Source organism: Balaenoptera physalus (assembly GCF_965194825.1).
Source record: "Balaenoptera physalus genome assembly, chromosome: 20".
Lineage (NCBI taxonomy): Eukaryota > Metazoa > Chordata > Mammalia > Artiodactyla > Balaenopteridae > Balaenoptera > Balaenoptera physalus.
The window spans coordinates 49,239,321-49,256,893 of NC_138901.1; the positions used below are offsets into that span (position 1 = coordinate 49,239,321).

General features: G+C 39.9%; 2 protein-coding genes across 2 annotated transcripts in view; one reads left to right on the forward strand and one right to left on the reverse strand.

The window, feature by feature from the left end:
- Nucleotides 1-1,090: 1,090 nt before the first annotated feature.
- Nucleotides 1,091-16,281, forward strand: CRYBA1 (crystallin beta A1; the record flags this gene model as incomplete). Its single annotated transcript, XM_082440678.1, has 6 exons — nt 1,091-1,121; nt 2,884-2,948; nt 3,916-4,079; nt 5,343-5,484; nt 7,334-7,476; nt 7,748-16,281. 6 exons carry the CDS (start codon nt 1,091-1,093, stop codon nt 7,893-7,895), a joined length of 693 nt encoding a protein of 230 aa, XP_082296804.1. The 3' UTR covers nt 7,896-16,281.
- The window catches only part of NUFIP2 (nuclear FMR1 interacting protein 2), a 29,205-nt gene continuing 20,312 nt past the window's right edge, over nt 8,681-17,573 (reverse strand). Inside the window, exon 4 of the mRNA XM_082442802.1 lies at nt 8,681-17,133. Coding sequence (XP_082298928.1) covers nt 17,081-17,133 — 53 coding nt within the window. The 3' untranslated portion in view covers nt 8,681-17,080. The remainder of the gene's footprint in view (nt 17,134-17,573) is intronic.

Here is a 17,573-nt window from a genome sequence, read left to right on the forward strand (position 1 = left end):
AGATTGGCAGAGGGATTGGGAGAACTTTACTAGGAAAAGTTTCTTCCTCTCTCCAAGCTGCTATGAGATTTTCTACAGGATCTGTCAACAGAAAGAGAGTAGGATAATATGTAATAATAAACCTACGATATGTCAGGCAGATAGTATCTCCTTTTTTGGGGTTGAGAGAAGCTGAATAACTTGCCCAGTCACCCACCCAGGGGGAGTTGGGATCTGAACTCACATCCGCCAGGCTCAGAGCCTCCCCACCCATGGCACCCTCCTCCTTCTCACAGTAGCTATGATGCTTGAACAACACATCCTCCCTTTCAGGGCTCCTGGGGAGGCCCCCAATTACCACACACTATTCTCACCAAGAGCCCTGAAGTTCCAGGGAGAAATCATTTTACCTGTTAGGGTACCTTGGGCCTGTGAGACTGCTAAGGGCCTAAAACAATATATTTTTTAAAAACCTCAAAAGATTTATTGGCTCCAAATTTGAAAAAGAAAGCTGCAAAATTAAAATGAATATTTAATAACATAGCTACAGAGAGAGTCATGTCTACTAGCTGACCATAACTGAATTCAACTCTAACATAGTTATACATATAAATATGGTATAATAAAGATTTCCAAGCACACACTGAACCATTTTTTTAAAAACAGAGTTCAGAATTGTAATAATCCTTTGCATTTTTAAACAACAACAACCAAAATGTATATCCTGTATGAGAAGGGAGGTGCATTTTGATGTGTTTGTTACAACGTGGGGTCTTAGACGGTCCTGGGGTGGCGAGAGGAAAGGAATCTGGAGAAGAGCAGGGGACAAGGACGCACGCAGAGACCTGTCCTCACCTCCCAGCTGCTCTGAGAGCAAGTCCACAGCAGCCAAGGCCTGCACAGCCAGCCTCGCCCACGGCAGCAGGGCCTCTCTGGATTTCTGTATCCCAGGTTTAAACAAAGCCCTGAGGGATGCCCGCCCAGCAGGCTGAGCCACCAAAGCTCTGGGATCACGGAGAACAAAAGCAGAGGGAAAGCAGAGTGCTGACAGGGCCGGAGGGCATCAGCCGCAGGGCTATAAAGAGCAGGGCTGAAGAGGAAGTGGCACCAGATGGAGACCCAGACTGTGCAGCAGGAGCTGGGTGAGTAAGGCCCTGAGGGGCGCTCTGGTCCTTCCTTTCCTTCCCCTGCAGAGACATGCCCAGAAGCAGGACCCCGTCTTCCTGCCTTGTGGTCAGAGCCTCTGAAGATGGCTGGAGAAGATTAGGGAACTCTGGGGGAGGTAGTCTTCTCTTGCCACCCCAAGAGGAGTCATTTACATGACAATAACCACTACCCTAGCAACCATGGCTGGGAGGGGGCATGGGGCCCCAAGAAATGACAGGCTCCTGGGGCATAGGGAGAAGGTAGGGGGGCAAGAGCTAGGAAATGCTTGTTCAGAGGTTCAGAATGGAAAGTTACGCCACAGAGTTTATATGCATCAGTCCCTGGGCCAATACCAGCCAGAGGGAAAAGCCATGAATGGCTGTTCTGAGTTAAGAAAACTGATGTACACCTGCCTGTCTTCTTTCTTCCCTCCCTCCTTGCCCTCTCCCCCGTCCTTTCTTCCTTTACTCTTCCTATCATCTTTTCTATCTACCTCACCTCTATGAGCCTCCTCATCTGTAAAATGGGGATAATGATAGTGCTTCCCTCATAGGCTCATTGTGAAGATTAAATGCATTAATGCATGTAAAGCATATAGGACAGGGCCTGGCATAGGGTGGGCCATTGTTAAGTGTTAGCTATTTTTTTTTTAATAAATTTATTTATTTTATTTATTTATTTCTGGCTGTGTTGGGTCCTCGTTGCTGCGCGTGGGCCCCCTCTAGTCGTGATGAGCGGAGGCCACTCTCCGCCACAGTGCGCGGGCCTCTCACTGCAGTGGCCCCCCCCTGCTGCACAGCACGGGCTTCAGGCGCGTGGGCTGCAGCAGTTGCAGCACGCGGGCTCAGTAGTTGTGACTCACGGGCTCCAGAGCACAGGCCCAGCAGCCGTGGTGCACGGGCCCAGCCGCTACGCGGCATGTGGGATCCTCCCGGACCAGGGCTCAAACCCGTGTCCCCTGCATTGGCAGGCAGACTCTCAACCACTGCGCCACCAGGGAAGCCCAAGTGTTAGCTATTATTATCATCCTCTTTTCTTCCTCACTTCCCTTCGATAAGTCTTTCAATGCCGCCTGTCCCCCTCCTCAAACACTCACCACCCCAACATGGGCTCAGCATGGTGCTACATCAGTCACTCTGGAGACCCAGGCCCTGCCATGGAGATGTTCACCCAGGACATATTCAATAGGAACACAGATCAGTACTGTGATGAGTGCTGGAAATGAGGAAAGAAAGCAAGTCACCATAGGCTGGGGAAAGCAGCAAAGTCTCAGGAGGCAAGACCAAGGCTGGGTAGGTCTAGAAGGCAGAGAAGTAGGGAGGAAACGGTGCACGGCTGTGCACAGCTGGTCAGTTTGAGGGCTGTGAGGAGCCAGGTGACAGTGAGACCACCCACTGGTAACATGAAGGATCTGGACTAGATGGTTGCCAAGGGGTTTATATTGGGGTATGTAAGACTGAGGCGATGCTGCCACTAGCAGTGTGTGCCTGGAGGCAGGCAAGAGGACGAGAGCCACGTTTATCAAGTGGTCATGGCATCTGTTCAGTGCTCTACCTGCGTTATGGCTTCTAATCCTTACAATAACTCTGCACATAGAAGTTTTACCGATGGAAAACAACTGAGGCTCAGCCAGTGAGAGGCAGAGCCAGCATCCCAACCAAAGTCTGTTTACTGGACTTCAAGCCTCTTTTACTTTCGCCTGTGCTCCTCTTCCCTCACCCCAGAGGCCATGTCACTGGTGTGTGTTCTGTCTTCCAGAATCCCTTCCAACCACCAAGATGGCTCAAACTAACCCCATGCCGGGGTCTGTGGGGCCATGGAAGGTAAGCCCATCCCCATCACGTGGAAAATTGAGGACTCCATCAGGGCAGGGGGTATAATACCACCTCAGAGCAGGCCCCAGAGCTGTGCTTTTCCATGGGACAGTGACCGACCAATAAAACACCAGTTTGTAGGGGAAGGGTTCACCCAAAATCCAGATGCTGTCTCAGGAAGGTTCTCTCAGGGTGCCCCATTTGGACAGAAGAAGGATGACCCCGGAAGCCCATGATGGGTGGGAAATGATACCTAGTTTTCTAGGTCAATTTTCCTCCACACTGCTAAAATCATCTTAAAATAGAGCAGCCCAAGTGGATTATGACATGGAAAAACTGAGGGCCCAGAAATGAGGACAGATTTGCCACCAGATCCCAAATAAATGATTGGACTATGGTCTCCTGACTCCCAACGTGAGGTTGGTTGTAACCACTGCCTGAAGTGGCTGATCCTCAGCCAGTTTCCCTCAACACCCTTATCTTCCTCACTGGGTCAACTCTTGAGTCCTGTTCACAGCTTTGGGAGTTGTCCTCTAGCCAGGTTCAAGAGCCAAGTTCTAGTTCAAGGTATGAAAGGGGTTTTTCACAACTCTCCCTTTACTCTTTAGGTTTCTATAGCAGATGTGTCTGGAGAAGCTAAGAAATAATTCACAGGAAGCCCCTGGGTCTCCCAGATTCCTGGCTTCTGGGCCACACTTATGCAGGAAGCATGGTGGAGTAAGAGTCCACAAATCATTGGTATGTCCACTAGGCCAGCTATCATCCCTGGAGGACAATTCCTATCAGAAACCAATCCCCACGCCTCATCCCGACTGGGCATGTGAACACCGCCAACCAGTGCTATTAGCTCAAACCCCTTCTTAACCCAGTCTACACTAGAAGAGACCTCATCAGGCCTCCTGGGCTGCAGCTAGTGATGGAAAACATAGGGCCAGACACAGGTTAAGATGTTGGCCTGGGCCTCTCTTCTTCCTGATGTACCACTTTCTCACTCTGTTTTCCCATTTTAATCCCATTTCAGATAACCATCTATGACCAGGAGAACTTCCAGGGCAAGAGAATGGAGTTCACCAGCTCCTGCCCAAATGTCTCTGAGCGCAGTTTTGACAATGTCCGGTCTCTCAAGGTGGAATGTGGCGCGTGAGTACAGACCTCCGCAGAACATCAGGCCCCTTATTTCTGGTCCCTTCAGACATGTGACTATAAAGGTGGAGATCAGGGAAGAAAGATGTTCCCCCAAACTCTAATCATTTCTGGGAGAGAAGCCTCCATACTTAAGTAATCGCAAAAAAAAAAAAAGTCACTACATGCGTAATTTAGTAACTCAAAGCTGGAAGGAACATGAGGTTCTTAGTGGCTTGGTATTAGATTTGGGGGGGGATTAAAGAAATATATACCATGGGGTGGGGCAGTGATGGTAATCAGTTCTGTACTTCTGGAGCCCATAGGCTTCTGCCTGGGATTCCCTCAGAATAGCCACAAGCCCCTTGAGTTTTTCTTTCCTACAGAAAACAGAGAGGAAACTATCAAGCTACAGCTTCACAGCTAACTTCCCTCCTTCATGTCCCAGAGCAGACACTGTTAGCTAATTTCTCTATGTAAAACGGAACTCAACTCCAGAGAGTCATATTAGTTCCTAGGTAGTCTTCCAGGAGTTTCTTGGTGGTGGTTAATCTCCTTGGCAAGGAAGACCCTCTCTTGTTTTGTTTTCTTACTCTTGGCAGGTTAGTTGAGGCCTTGATCATCAGCCTGAAAACACAAAGGCAAGGACTCTACTTTGGCCTAGGCAGAACTGGCCGTGCATGTAGATAGGCTTCCACAAGTTGCTTACCCCCAAAATTGAGCTCTTCAACCCTGAAAGTAAAATTCTTTAAGGTGTCATCAGTAACCAAGACCTGGTTGTGAAAAATCAATCTGAGGTGTTTTAATAAATAAGGTATAGGTATATATAGGTATGCAGAAGAATCCACAAAGTGACAAGGAAACAAGAGACTAGTCATTCATCAGCTGCCTGTTCATCCCTTTGCTTCCTTAGAAAGAAGTCAATAGGTTTGGCTGGAGCCAAAGCAATAGTCAGTCACTAGATCCTGAACCTGGAGCTCCAAGTAGAGAATAAGGTAACTTCGAAAGGAAATATAATTTTAGACTGACTTTGCCAGTACTCATTACTCAGGCCAGTGAAGTACACCTCTTCAGTGGATAATCCCAAAACAAATATATTTACAAACCCACATAGTGCAGCTGCCAGCTCATTCTCCACCTCTCATGATAAAAGTATTACTTTGTATGGCTTTAATTGGATATTTTACCCCACTGTTAACATCTAAAACAAAAGATGCCTTCTCCATGAGGCCATGTAAGCCCTGAACACCATGAACAAACACCATTACTTGTCTTCGGCAGCTGGATTGGTTATGAGCATACCAGCTTCTGCGGGCAACAGTTTGTACTGGAGAGAGGAGAGTACCCTCGCTGGGATGCCTGGAGCGGGAGTAATGCCTACCACATTGAGCGCCTCATGTCCTTCCGCCCCATCTGTTCAGCTGTGAGTCCCTGAAATTTTCATTTCTGTGCATGTGGGGGATGGATAAGAGAGGGTGCATATGGACTGACATTTAGGTTATTTCCCATCAGTTATGCTGAAATGTGGCAGGAAGGATAAAAGTATAAAGAGAAAAGAAAAACACTGCTCCCTTAGTTTCTAAGTTTACCATTTGCTTTTTTTCTCTCCTAGATGGTATCTTTATTAACCTAAAAGTAAGGGCTTCTTATAGGTGGCAGGAAGCGGATACTCAGGAGCCCAGATCTTCAAAAGTGCAATAGGATAATTAGTGAGAGCACTTACCACGTAATAAAAGTAAATCCTGGGCCAGTTAAATTTCAATCTGTGTAGCATTTTACCTAGAAACAGGGAAATGAAGTAACCCTTTAGTACAGTGGGATGACTGAAGAAGTAGGCAAGAGCTCCAGCACCTCTTTGATTCCTAACTTTCTTGTTTCTAACACTAAGCATTATTCAATCATGCATCAGAATGGGATGCTTTTAGTCTTTTGGAGAATTCAAGCAGAAGCAGGATGACCTTGAGGAGTGTGTTGAAAAATGATCCCTACATTGGGAGTAAGGCTAGGCTAAAACCTTTTCAAATGTTCATCTATATCATGTGATTTTCTCATGATTTTAGCTGTTAATGATCTCATCTTAGTTTAAAGTCCTACCAAAATTCAAGTAGTGGAAATGGTAAACTAAACAGCTCTAGAACTAAAAGGTATTTCCCTATCTGGATGTTTTCATCTCACTTTAACTCTGATTTTTTCCTTCTAATGTATTGATATAATTTACACATAGTAAAATGCACAAATCCTAAGTGTATATTCTTATGAGTTTTGAAAAACATGTATACCCACATAACCAACACCCTAATCAGATAGAGAACAATTCCATTGCCCCATAAAATTACCTTGTGTCCCTTTCCAATCAATTGCTCCTTTCCACTTGCTATCACTAAGGCTAGTTTTGCCTGCTTCTGAACTTCATAAAGGTTAGTCTCTGCCTTCTTAACGCTTGTGTAGTCTTCATATCCCCTACTGGACATTTACATTGTTTCCAATGCCATGCACACACACAAACACTTAGGCACACATGGACTTACTTTTCCTATCAATTTGTGGGATCTTTTCCACATTACAATTAATCCTTTGGTTGCCTATGTGTTTCAAATATTTTTCCTGCTGTCATAATTTTCTTTCATTGGTCTTTCGTTGTTCCAAAGTATATCAGTTATTTGTACATTTTAAATGTTATGGTATTGGGACTTCCCTGGTGGCGCAGTGGTTAAGAATCCGCCTGCCAATGCAGGGGACATGGGTTCGAGTCCTGGTCTGGGAAGACCCCACATGCCGCGGAGCAACTAAGCCCGTGCGCCACTACTACTGAGCCTGCGCTCTACAGCCCGCAAGCCACAACTACTGAGCCCACGTGCCACAACTACTGAGCCCACGTGCCACACTACTGAAGCCCGCGTGCCTAGAGCCTGTGCTCCGCAACGAGAAGCCACTGCAATGAGAAGCCCGCGCACCGCAACGAAGGGTAGCCCCCACTCGCCGCAACTAGAGAAAGCCGGCGCGCAGCAACGAAGAACCAACGCAGCCAAAAATAAATGTATAAAAGACCTTTAAAAAAAAAAAACTTAAATGTTATTGTATTAAATTGGATTAAACAGGATTACCCAATTTTTAAAATCTCTGTATTGCCTGAAATATTTTTACAATTAACAATCATGTACTTCCTCCTGTAAACCAGGAGAGTTTTGAGTTTGATAAATGTGGTAAAGAATTACAATGACAGCCTTAACACTGGTACTAAACTTAAAAAAATTTTTTTTCCCGCATTACAGAATCATAAGGAGTCTAAGATTACCATCTTTGAGAAAGAAAACTTTATTGGACGCCAGTGGGAAATCTGTGATGACTACCCCTCCTTGCAAGCCATGGGTTGGCCCAACAAGGAAGTTGGTTCCATGAAGATACAATGTGGAGCGTGAGTGCATCTCAGTTTTTCCTCCCCCAGACATTCCTCTATGGAAGGATTTAGGTTGACTACTCTCATACCTTTTTTCATAATCAAGGTTAATTTTCAGCTGGCTGTAGGTATCTGCTCACAAATGGTGCCTGGCGTATTTAGGATGGCTCTTGTTTTCTAAGCCTAAAAGCCTTCCATATCATTGTGTTGAGGAAAGAGGCTCAGGTTTGGGGGTCTTGACCAGGTTCCTAACTAGTTTTAATAATCCAATCTGCTTTGGCTTTTCTAGCTGGGTTTGCTACCAGTATCCTGGATACCGTGGTTATCAGTATATCTTGGAATGTGACCATCATGGAGGAGACTATAAACACTGGAGAGAGTGGGGTTCTCATGCCCAGACTTCCCAGATTCAATCAATTCGCCGTATCCAACAGTAGTGGATTAAAAGCTCCAAGTAACAATTTCCCAAGCATGAGACCTTGCTAAGCAATCTAGAATGAATTTTATGTTCTGCTCAGATATTGCTTCCAAATGTTAGCTGCTGAAATCCACAATAAATGTCATTAAAAAAACCCAACAACTTTGTAGACTGAATTAACTACCATGCTTTATAGAAATCACATTTACATGGCTGAGAATCTTAAAAGACAAGCTTCAATAAAACCCCAAGTTCCCTTTTGTGTCCTTGTAAGTCACTTACCTGGCCAAGGACAATGATTCCCTATTTCAAAGAACATGAAAGCATATAACCCAAATGTATCAGTGTATATAGTGACAGACACACTTTTGGTAAATGTTTTTTCATCTTTTCTAACCCTGACTCTAATGTTGATGTTAGCACTGCTTTTTTTCACTTGTGACAAATCAATGCTAAACAAACTTAGGAAGCTTCTCAAATATGCATTGCCATATTGCTTAATTGCTTAGCTCAATTTCGGTTTCTTATTTCAGCTGGAAGAACATAAGGCTCAATGTCATGACAAAAGGCAGGATAGCTGCTCTCACAACCGATTTTTCCATACACATGCCAATTCTTAAGTACCTTAATAAGCTGTATGATTAGGAAAAAAACCATGACCTATGACCATGCTATATTTAAGACTTAAATTATTTGTACATTTGACACTTTGAAAAAAATATTATCAATGTCACGATCTTAACTTAGTTCTCAGTAGTTTTTTTGAATTAAAGCACACAAAAGATGATAACACAAACACCTCAGAAACTTTAAAATTTTTTATTCAACAATGTACACTTATTGTCTCTTAATTTGATCTACAAATTTCTCAAGTTTTTTTTCTGATAAAATAAGTAAATCTGGGTATGGATGTAGAGTGTTTGTAATTTGTATTTTTAAAACACTGAACATGAAGTAAGACACCAATAAAGGAAGATCATCACGTAACTGACGCTTCCTCAGAATCCATGACATCAGAAACAGCTATGGCAAATACCTAAGCATTTAGCAAAAGGGTAAATTTCTGGCCACTGTTCTTGTATCTAGAAAAGGCCTATCATTCTGACTGGGCAAAACAAACACTGAAAAAACATTTTTTAAATTGGGAGATGGAAGGGAAAAAATCCTCTAACCTAATTGTAGCCCATTAATTGTCCTTTCCCCCAGATTAAGAGGTAACTCAGCTCCTAAGTGCTGATGCACACAAGACACAGAAATTACTTTGCTCCTCCAATAACGTTCTAAGACTGAACATGTGAACTACTGACAGATGCTGAGGAGTAGCCATAGCCATCGAAGATGATGCTATACTCCTGCATTCATGCCTTTTAAGGCCATGCATTATGGGCCACCTTTCACATCTTGACTAGTAGACTTAGATTTTAACTGTCACTTTCAGTGAAGGTACAGAAGGGTTTTGCTGTGTTTTCAAAGACAACAACATACATTAAGAGCACACTTGATGATAGAGAAGTAATATTCTTCTATACATAGGAAAAAGCTATAAAACAGAAATATTTCTTTTATATCTAGGAGCAAGGGGAAAATACCATTAGTATTATCTCTACTGAAACATATTAGCCTCTCCTACAAAGGTCCGGAAGAGAATATAAAACAATCTTTTAGAAGATGATTTGACAAAACCTGGCCAGTAAATCTACACAACCTTTAAGTACACATACATGTGAAGTAAAGCTATTTAGTACATGCAGACTGCAGCAATTAAACCAAATCAGCTCAGTTTCTAACCTGTTCTAATCAGCTTGGGCAGTTTTAAAAAGATACACATCATCTTTAACCTGTGCTTTGATCTTTAAACAACTGAATGATTCTTATCTCAAGTCAGTCATTCATTCAGTAAACCAAATTTATGTTAAAGCAAAGGTAAAAAGGCTATCCTACCTTTAAACCAGGTTTAGAGGTTTAACATAGAATTGTCACAGAACTCCATGTGGCAAAGGTCCTTCCTTCACTTCAGTTTCAATTACTTCCCATTTCTATTTGATCAAATAAACGAAAATTTCATTGAAGAGTATCCAACAGTTTGTAAAGCTGATAAAACTGCCGTTTCAAAAAAAAGCCCTTTAGTAGACATGAGTCAAGCTCTCATTTTAAACCTATGTTATTAAAATAGGTGCCAATTTTCCTCTCTTCTAGTTCCACTGATGAGCTAGCCCAGAACTCTAACTTTGAGCCATGCTTCTAAACATGGTAAAGCTAAGAGCAGCAAAGTAATAAGGATAGGTCACTTTTGGTAATGACACACAAATTAAACTTTCAAAACATGTGCATAGCTTTATTCATCTACTTAGATCTAACCTTTTCATGGAGCTTCGGCAAAATTCGAGTGTGCAAAATGCATTTCTAAAACGTAATGCAAGCAAAGCTTTTCACATTTACACTGGCAGGAAATACAGAGAAACTAACAAGTCACAGTAGGGAGAGTTCAGATTTTTTTTTTTTTTTTTTTTAATGACAGAATTGCACAGTTCATTATTTTGAGACAATTGTTGCAGACATAAATATTTAAAATTTTCTAAGCAAGGTGCTTTAACAATAAAAAATGTTAAAGTTGGAAAGAGCCAATAACTTGGATCATAGCTCACATAGAATTCCAAATGAAAGTGGACTCCATTATCTCCCTAGATTTTGCAAACAATGCTTTTTCTAACACTAAAGGAAAACAGCAAGCTGAAACTTTTTTCAAAGCACACAAGAAATGGTGTCATCACATTACTTGAAGAAGGTGCTGAGCGGGGAGGGAAAGGAAGTGAAGAATCCTTTTACTATTTCCCACTACAGAACAGCCACTAACAGACTAAGGAAAAAAAAAAAAAAGAAACAACCAAAAAAGTAAATCAAATCACTTCCCAGTTTATAAAATAGTTCCAGTTTGTGACGAGATCTGTAACTTTAAACAGAGAGCACCAGTTGGGCGATAGAATGAGCATTTCATACTGCATAAAAATTAGTGAGGTGGTAAGAACCATCAACTATCTCAGGCATTGTAACATGGCCTTTCCAATTTTTTTTTTTAATATACATGCAAGGCACATTGATATAAAAATAGATCTCTGGCCAACAAATATATTAAATAAGCAAATTAAAATTTTGGCTTTGCAATATTGGCAACATCAAAATATAATCAGATAGCTTTGGACCACATCTCTCTCTCACATTCTTCCACCCCATTTGGTGTTTTTCCTCCATCATACTGGGTTCAATCTCCTTCAAGTTTGAGTATGTGCTTGAGAAATGACTTTTCCTCTTGTCAAGTAGCAAAAGTTTATCTTTCCTCAGTAAAAATACGCTAGAGAAGCAGAATAGTTGGTTTTGATTGATTTGATTAAACTAAATCGGATTGGCTTGGGGCAACATTATTTCTCCTCTGTATACAAACAAAAATAAGCTCCCAGTATATATAGTAGACAATTGTTTTCTTTCTAAAAGATCAGCAACAAACCAATGATACTACTTCCTTTAAGCCATTCTTCCCAACTCCTCTTTTTGAGGCAGAGGGAATAACAGAAGCAAAATTAAGATTTAAAAGATTTTCAGTAGTAGAAGACATTTTAAGGCCAAAATGTGTAATACTAACAGAATTTGTATTTTCCTAAGTTAACGTCCTTCATAGGCCAATACCATAAATAATTTGTACTGATTCCCTCCCAAAGAGAATTTTTAAATTCATTCACTTTTGTTAGTGGCTGTGCTACAGGAAATGTATCAAAGCAACCTATAAAGGTATGGTATATAGTAATGTAAAAAGTGCATCACATTCTTGATTTTTCAGTTTCTCATAGCAGCAGCAGGATTAATCCAAGACAGAAAATAGTTGTATTCTCATCCTAAAAATGCAACAATACCTAATGAAATGTATTCAATATCATGAAACGATCCTCCTCCACGGAGGATAAAGGAAACAGACAAACAGGGGCAAACTAAAGGCATTCATTCATATTTACATATTAAACCACTTTTGTTAACACCAAATCTTTACACCTAGCAAAAGAAATATTTAAGAATAAAGCAGACATTACTAAAGCAGTATCCATTTTTGGAGCCTTTGTTTAGCACCTGAGGAGAAAAGGATTTATGGAAAGCTCTGCAATTTACCTCAAGTTGGTTTTATTGGTCTACAGAGTAAAATTTTGATATGCAATCAAAGTGAAACTGAACCGGAAAATACATGTCTGTAGCTATTTTAATAAGGCTGTAGAAAAGGGATACTGCAGTACTATAAAATGGCTTTAGAACTCTGGACATAAACAAAATCTTATGGATAAATAGGGAAGTCTGAATCAGCAGACCCACATGTGAGGATGGCTGTTCCATAGGTTTCTAGCCCATAACTGCTATTTGACACTCCCAGTAATGCAAAAGCAACATACCATTCATGCTTCACTGGGTGTTTTTACGGTGTAGACAACTATTTATTCGTAAGACCCTTCTTGAGTAGCAAAACGGTGTGAAATTTAATTTAAAACTCGATAAATTTTGAGTGAAGTGAAATTTTGCTTTTGAGTGAAGCCAATGATTCATCATTCTTTAAACCAACCCAGGGTGGTCCTGGTTCTCACACATCTGAACAGATTGATGTATATTTAAAAAGAAACATTTTAAGATACTTAAAGCAGAAGCCCATCTTTCTCACTATAAAAGAATCCTGGTGCTCTGTCAATTAATTACATTAATGAAAATAACATCAATATTAAGAACTAACGATAACCTAATGCATCTCTGCAAACATAAAGCAGCTATTATTCTTCTAGTCTTATCCTCTGCCCCTCCCCTTTAAACAAATATCACCATTTTTTAGGGAAAAAAGCTGAGCAAATTCTACCCTTTCTTTTAAAAATTCAACAGTAAAATTATGGGTAGGACCATTAAAAGACACCGCCTGATCAGAATCTACAACTGGTGCAGCATTAACAGACCTGATCATAATATGTATTTGTCCCACTACAGTGTCTGTTTTACACAGTTAGCACAGGTATACAAGAGGGATCATGTGTTATTTGAGGATATGGCTCAGTGGCATAACTATTCTCATAATCCTTGGGAAGTGTGGACTTTTAATCTGTTTCTAGAACTTGAGGAAGAAAGCCTTGAAAGAATGACTTCCTCCTTATTTAGAGGAATTTAAAATCAAAGTCCTCTTCTAAATTTCCTTGACTGTGGCCATTTGGTACATGACATACAATTTCACTAAAAAAGTTTACAGCAAAAAATAAACTATTAGATGTCTCCAACTGGGTTAGCAACAAGCCAAACAACCAAGCACGCGACTACCACTGCTATGTAATGTTTTGTGAAAGAAACACATTTTGTACTGTGGACAACACTCATTGAGGTTTGTCATATTTTCCCTAGAAACTGTTATTTGAAAAAACAATGCAGCACTTTTTTTCCTTTATAAAGTTTTTGCAGATTCTGTGATGATTAGGGTAAGCAGATGATTAAGGAAAACAGCAAAATTCTAAACCTCTCCAGCCATTTACTTCAAGGAAAAACAAACTGCCATTAACAAATTCCTAGTTATTGTCTATCCCCTCCTAGAAAGTAGAGGAGGAGGGAGGGCTAACTACAGATGCTGTAAATACACTGTATGTGAAAGCTCATTACTACTGAAGTCAGAGGAAAGGCTATGGAATTAACTTCAGTTCAGCAAAGTGGGGTGAATGAAGAGAAAGATAAATACACCCTGTCTTTTGTGGGGAAGGGGAATTATTCAAGACATCTACAAGAGAGTGGTATGTGACACAGACACCTACAATCAAGACAGATTTAAAAAAGAAATCTTCACCCTTAATTAGTATCTTCATAGCTATTAAAAAAATAGGTCATGATTTCATTCTTAGTGCCATTTTTCAAATACTACCCTTTTAAGGATTAAAACCACCTGACTTTATTATTCTGTGTAATGAAAACAAATGGCACAAAATAAATACAAGTTCATTCTCTGAATACTAATATAATGTCTTACACACATTCATTTACTAATTTTTAATATCTCCTTCTCTCTCACACACACAAGCACTCAACAAACACACACACAGACACACACCTTTTCAGTCTTTATAATGGAGGGATGTTAAAAACCCCCTCTAGACTGTATTTGGTTTATGCTACAGTACTAATACTCTGAGTTGAAGAAAAATTCTTTATACCGAACAATAACACATCAATGTTATTTAAATGTGCTAAATTAATCACAGCTGAAGCTTACACAAAATAATCAGAAAACATCAACTCTTAAGATTTTTTTTTTTTAATAAGTGCTCTGTAAGGAATTGTGTGAGGACCTAAGAAAGATTGCGACAAGTAGAGTTAAGTGTTACCAAACAGCACAAAGGAGACATGTCTCAAAGTCCTGCTTGTACCTAGGCAAGTAAGTCCATTAACCCAATGCCCCCAAAATACTGACAGTTAATATGATGGGGCACTAGGGTTCCAGAAGGTTAAGAGACATCCCTAACTCTATACCTCTAACCATATAATCAAGGAAATTTCAGTGGGGAAATCAAAGTGAAATGTTGCATTGTTTCATTTAGAAGTGAGACTCAAAAACCTTTGGACGAACACAGAGATGGGGTACATTCTCTTTTTGGCTTCTCTAAACATGGAGGCCTGAGGGATATGGAAGGGAAGTAGGAAAGCAATGACAACTTTCAAAAGATATTTTCAAGTAAGTGTTGCTTCTAAATTAAAAATTCAGATGCGGGCTGTTTTTTTGTTTCCTTTTAAAATATGTATTCATTCAACCTCTGTATATCACAAACCCAGAAAGTTTCTTGTGAGTTGTGACACAGAAGAGCTTTCAAATTCCAGGTAAGCAAAATGGATGTTTAAAAAAAGGAGGGTGACAAGGGGAGAGGGAGAGAATCTGGCCCTAAGGCGACAAGTGGTTACACAAGGCAATTGAACACACAGCAGAACTTTAAAACCTGTAAAACAAACTGGAGCCTTTTTTTTTCCTTTAATCAACCTTGTATCTTTTTTTTTTTAACCTTTTGAAAATTTTTATTAAAAAAAAAAAAACACAAAAACACAGACTTCTTTCACTTCAGTATGTGGTATGATGCATTTTCCAGTTTGTTCAATGCTTTAAAGCTCAAGGATGCCTCTACTTTCAATTGTACATGGGCCTGAAGCATCCTAGCTTTTGGCAAGCAGGCAGGAGACTCAACAAAAATCAAAATAGAACAAGGCAGACTAAATGCAGGGCACATCTGTAAACATATTATACATTTGAAAATTACAATATCTGTAAAAGTGATACAGTTTACAGGTGAAATGAAACTATCTGGAACTGGCCTACCACAAGTTTCTGAACCTGGACTGATACAATAAGTTATTATATATATATATTATGTATAAAAGTTTTGTTTACATCAAGTGGAATTGGCAATCCATGCTTATACTTTTAAAATCTAAGCAGGGCAGAAATCCAGACTGTAAAGATATTTTCTCTACTCTATGCTGAGTCCAACAGCTTCTTTCACAAACTACTTGTTAAAAGCCTCAAATAATCAACAAAACAAGAAAACTCATCCATACTACGGTCGCTCAAAACTGGACATTTCTTAAGCAAAAGGGTTGAGCAAAAGTAGTTACTTTCTCCCCAAATACCCCTGGGGATCCAGTCTACTTTTATTAGAAGACTACATCTCTCTATATAAATGCCCTGCTATTTTAACCTGTATTTGACATACATGGATATACTAATTTCTGTGTGTGTGTGACGCAATGCTATGTCAGGCCAGAGAACTTGTTTTTATGCCACTAACACCACCCAATCTTAAATTGGACCCTTAGTTTCTGCACACACAAAAAAATTTATTTTAGCATGCTATATACAAGCTGCAGTGCAACAGGATGGTAATGTGATGATAAGACAGGGCTAATGCTCTTCTCTGCCCAAAAGAAAATTTCCAGAATTTCACATTATTTTCTTTAAAAAACCCATTTGCTCTAGTATTAAAATATATTTATTAAGATATAATTAGAAGCTAATAAGCTCAGAAGTATAGTCTGAATGGAAACACACCTTCTATAGGCAGGGTTTATTACCTCCTCACTGGCTAAAAACATGAAGTTTCATAGTTTTCATGGACTTTTTTCTTCCCCCTTGAGAAATTAAAATAGAATTTACAGAAAGGTACAGAAGTTTCTCTTCAGATGTTTGATGAAAAACAAGAAAAACAGCACATTTAGTGTTAGTGACAGAGAGCAAGTCTGGAGCACCTACAGTTGAAAAGCAGAATATATTTTTGCTCCCACTTACACAATTACATTAAAATATGGGCACAGGAGTATTTTTCCATATTAAATATCTAAAGCCAATTGTTTGTTCTGTAACTTTTCTTTAAATGACACTCATGGATTCTTTACTTATTAAAGTCCAATATGTAACCAAAGCCAAGTGAACTATGTACCACCAACTATTCCAGAACTGTAGAACTTCAATGCCCTCCCCTATCCCCACCCCACAAAAAAATAAAAGGAAAGAAAGAAAATATTTCCCCAACAACCTACAGAGGCTGCTTAACTCCTGGCAAGACATGCAAATCATATTCGCTAAAAAAATACACCCCTGCAAACTTCAAGGCATTTTATCCAGCATTCTCGCAGGGCTCATAGTATAACCAAAAGATCAAGGGAGGAGTGGGGGAAAATGTTGAATCATTCTGGGTTCCCCGTGATTAGTGTATCACTTTAGTCACAGAACAAGATACAGAGATCTTTTAAGTGGATTTGCCTTTCCAGTGGGTCATTTGTTGCCCAAGTGGATGACAGCAGGAACTTTAGAACCACGCTTGTTAATAAGTCCATATTCATTAATCACTTGCATTCACACTTAAAAACGAAAACTAACAAAAGAAAAAAGAAAAAAAACTATTCAGTACCAGAGATTAAATAACCATGTGTAGTCTCTTGAAATAAATTTGATTCCTTAAGAAGTCTAATTACTTTCAGGTGCCTTTTTTTAAATAACTATATATATATATGTATATATATATATATATATTTGTATATATTATCCTGTGATTCTACTTATGGTTCCTCTGCTGCGTTGAAGATCTAGGAGCATAAAAGCCTTGTGTCCCCCATGAACGGTGGCTCTAATGCTGCAGAAAGGTTACAAATAGGCAGTCTGGTCCTTCATTGATCTGGACTATCCATGGCTTCATTGTAAGTGATTATCCTTTTGGGATCTGGAGGGAAGTTTAAAAAATAAACACATAAATAAAAACAAGGTCTGAAATCCCCAAATGCCCATGTTCAAAAAACAAATCCCAAATAACCATCATCATGTAAACTCCTTTTATGAAAACACAATTTAAAGACCATTTCCTCTTTGTATCAACACATGTGTGATCCACTTTTTTTCACCCAAATAAATCCACCTCAATGGATTCCCAGCATAAAGGTCCTCCAGCCAGTGAGGGCCTCGACACCTACAGGTTAAGAGGGTTGAGTTCAGTTAACCAGGACAATGTGCTTCTCCTGATTATAAAAGTAGCACATTTGAAAAAAGCAGACAAAGGTTAAGTCATCAATAATCCAATACTAAAGTAAACACTTAGATTTATTTTCTTTTGTTCTTCTCAGCAAAATGAAGTCAAAATTTATTTAAGCAATGTGGATTGTCTAT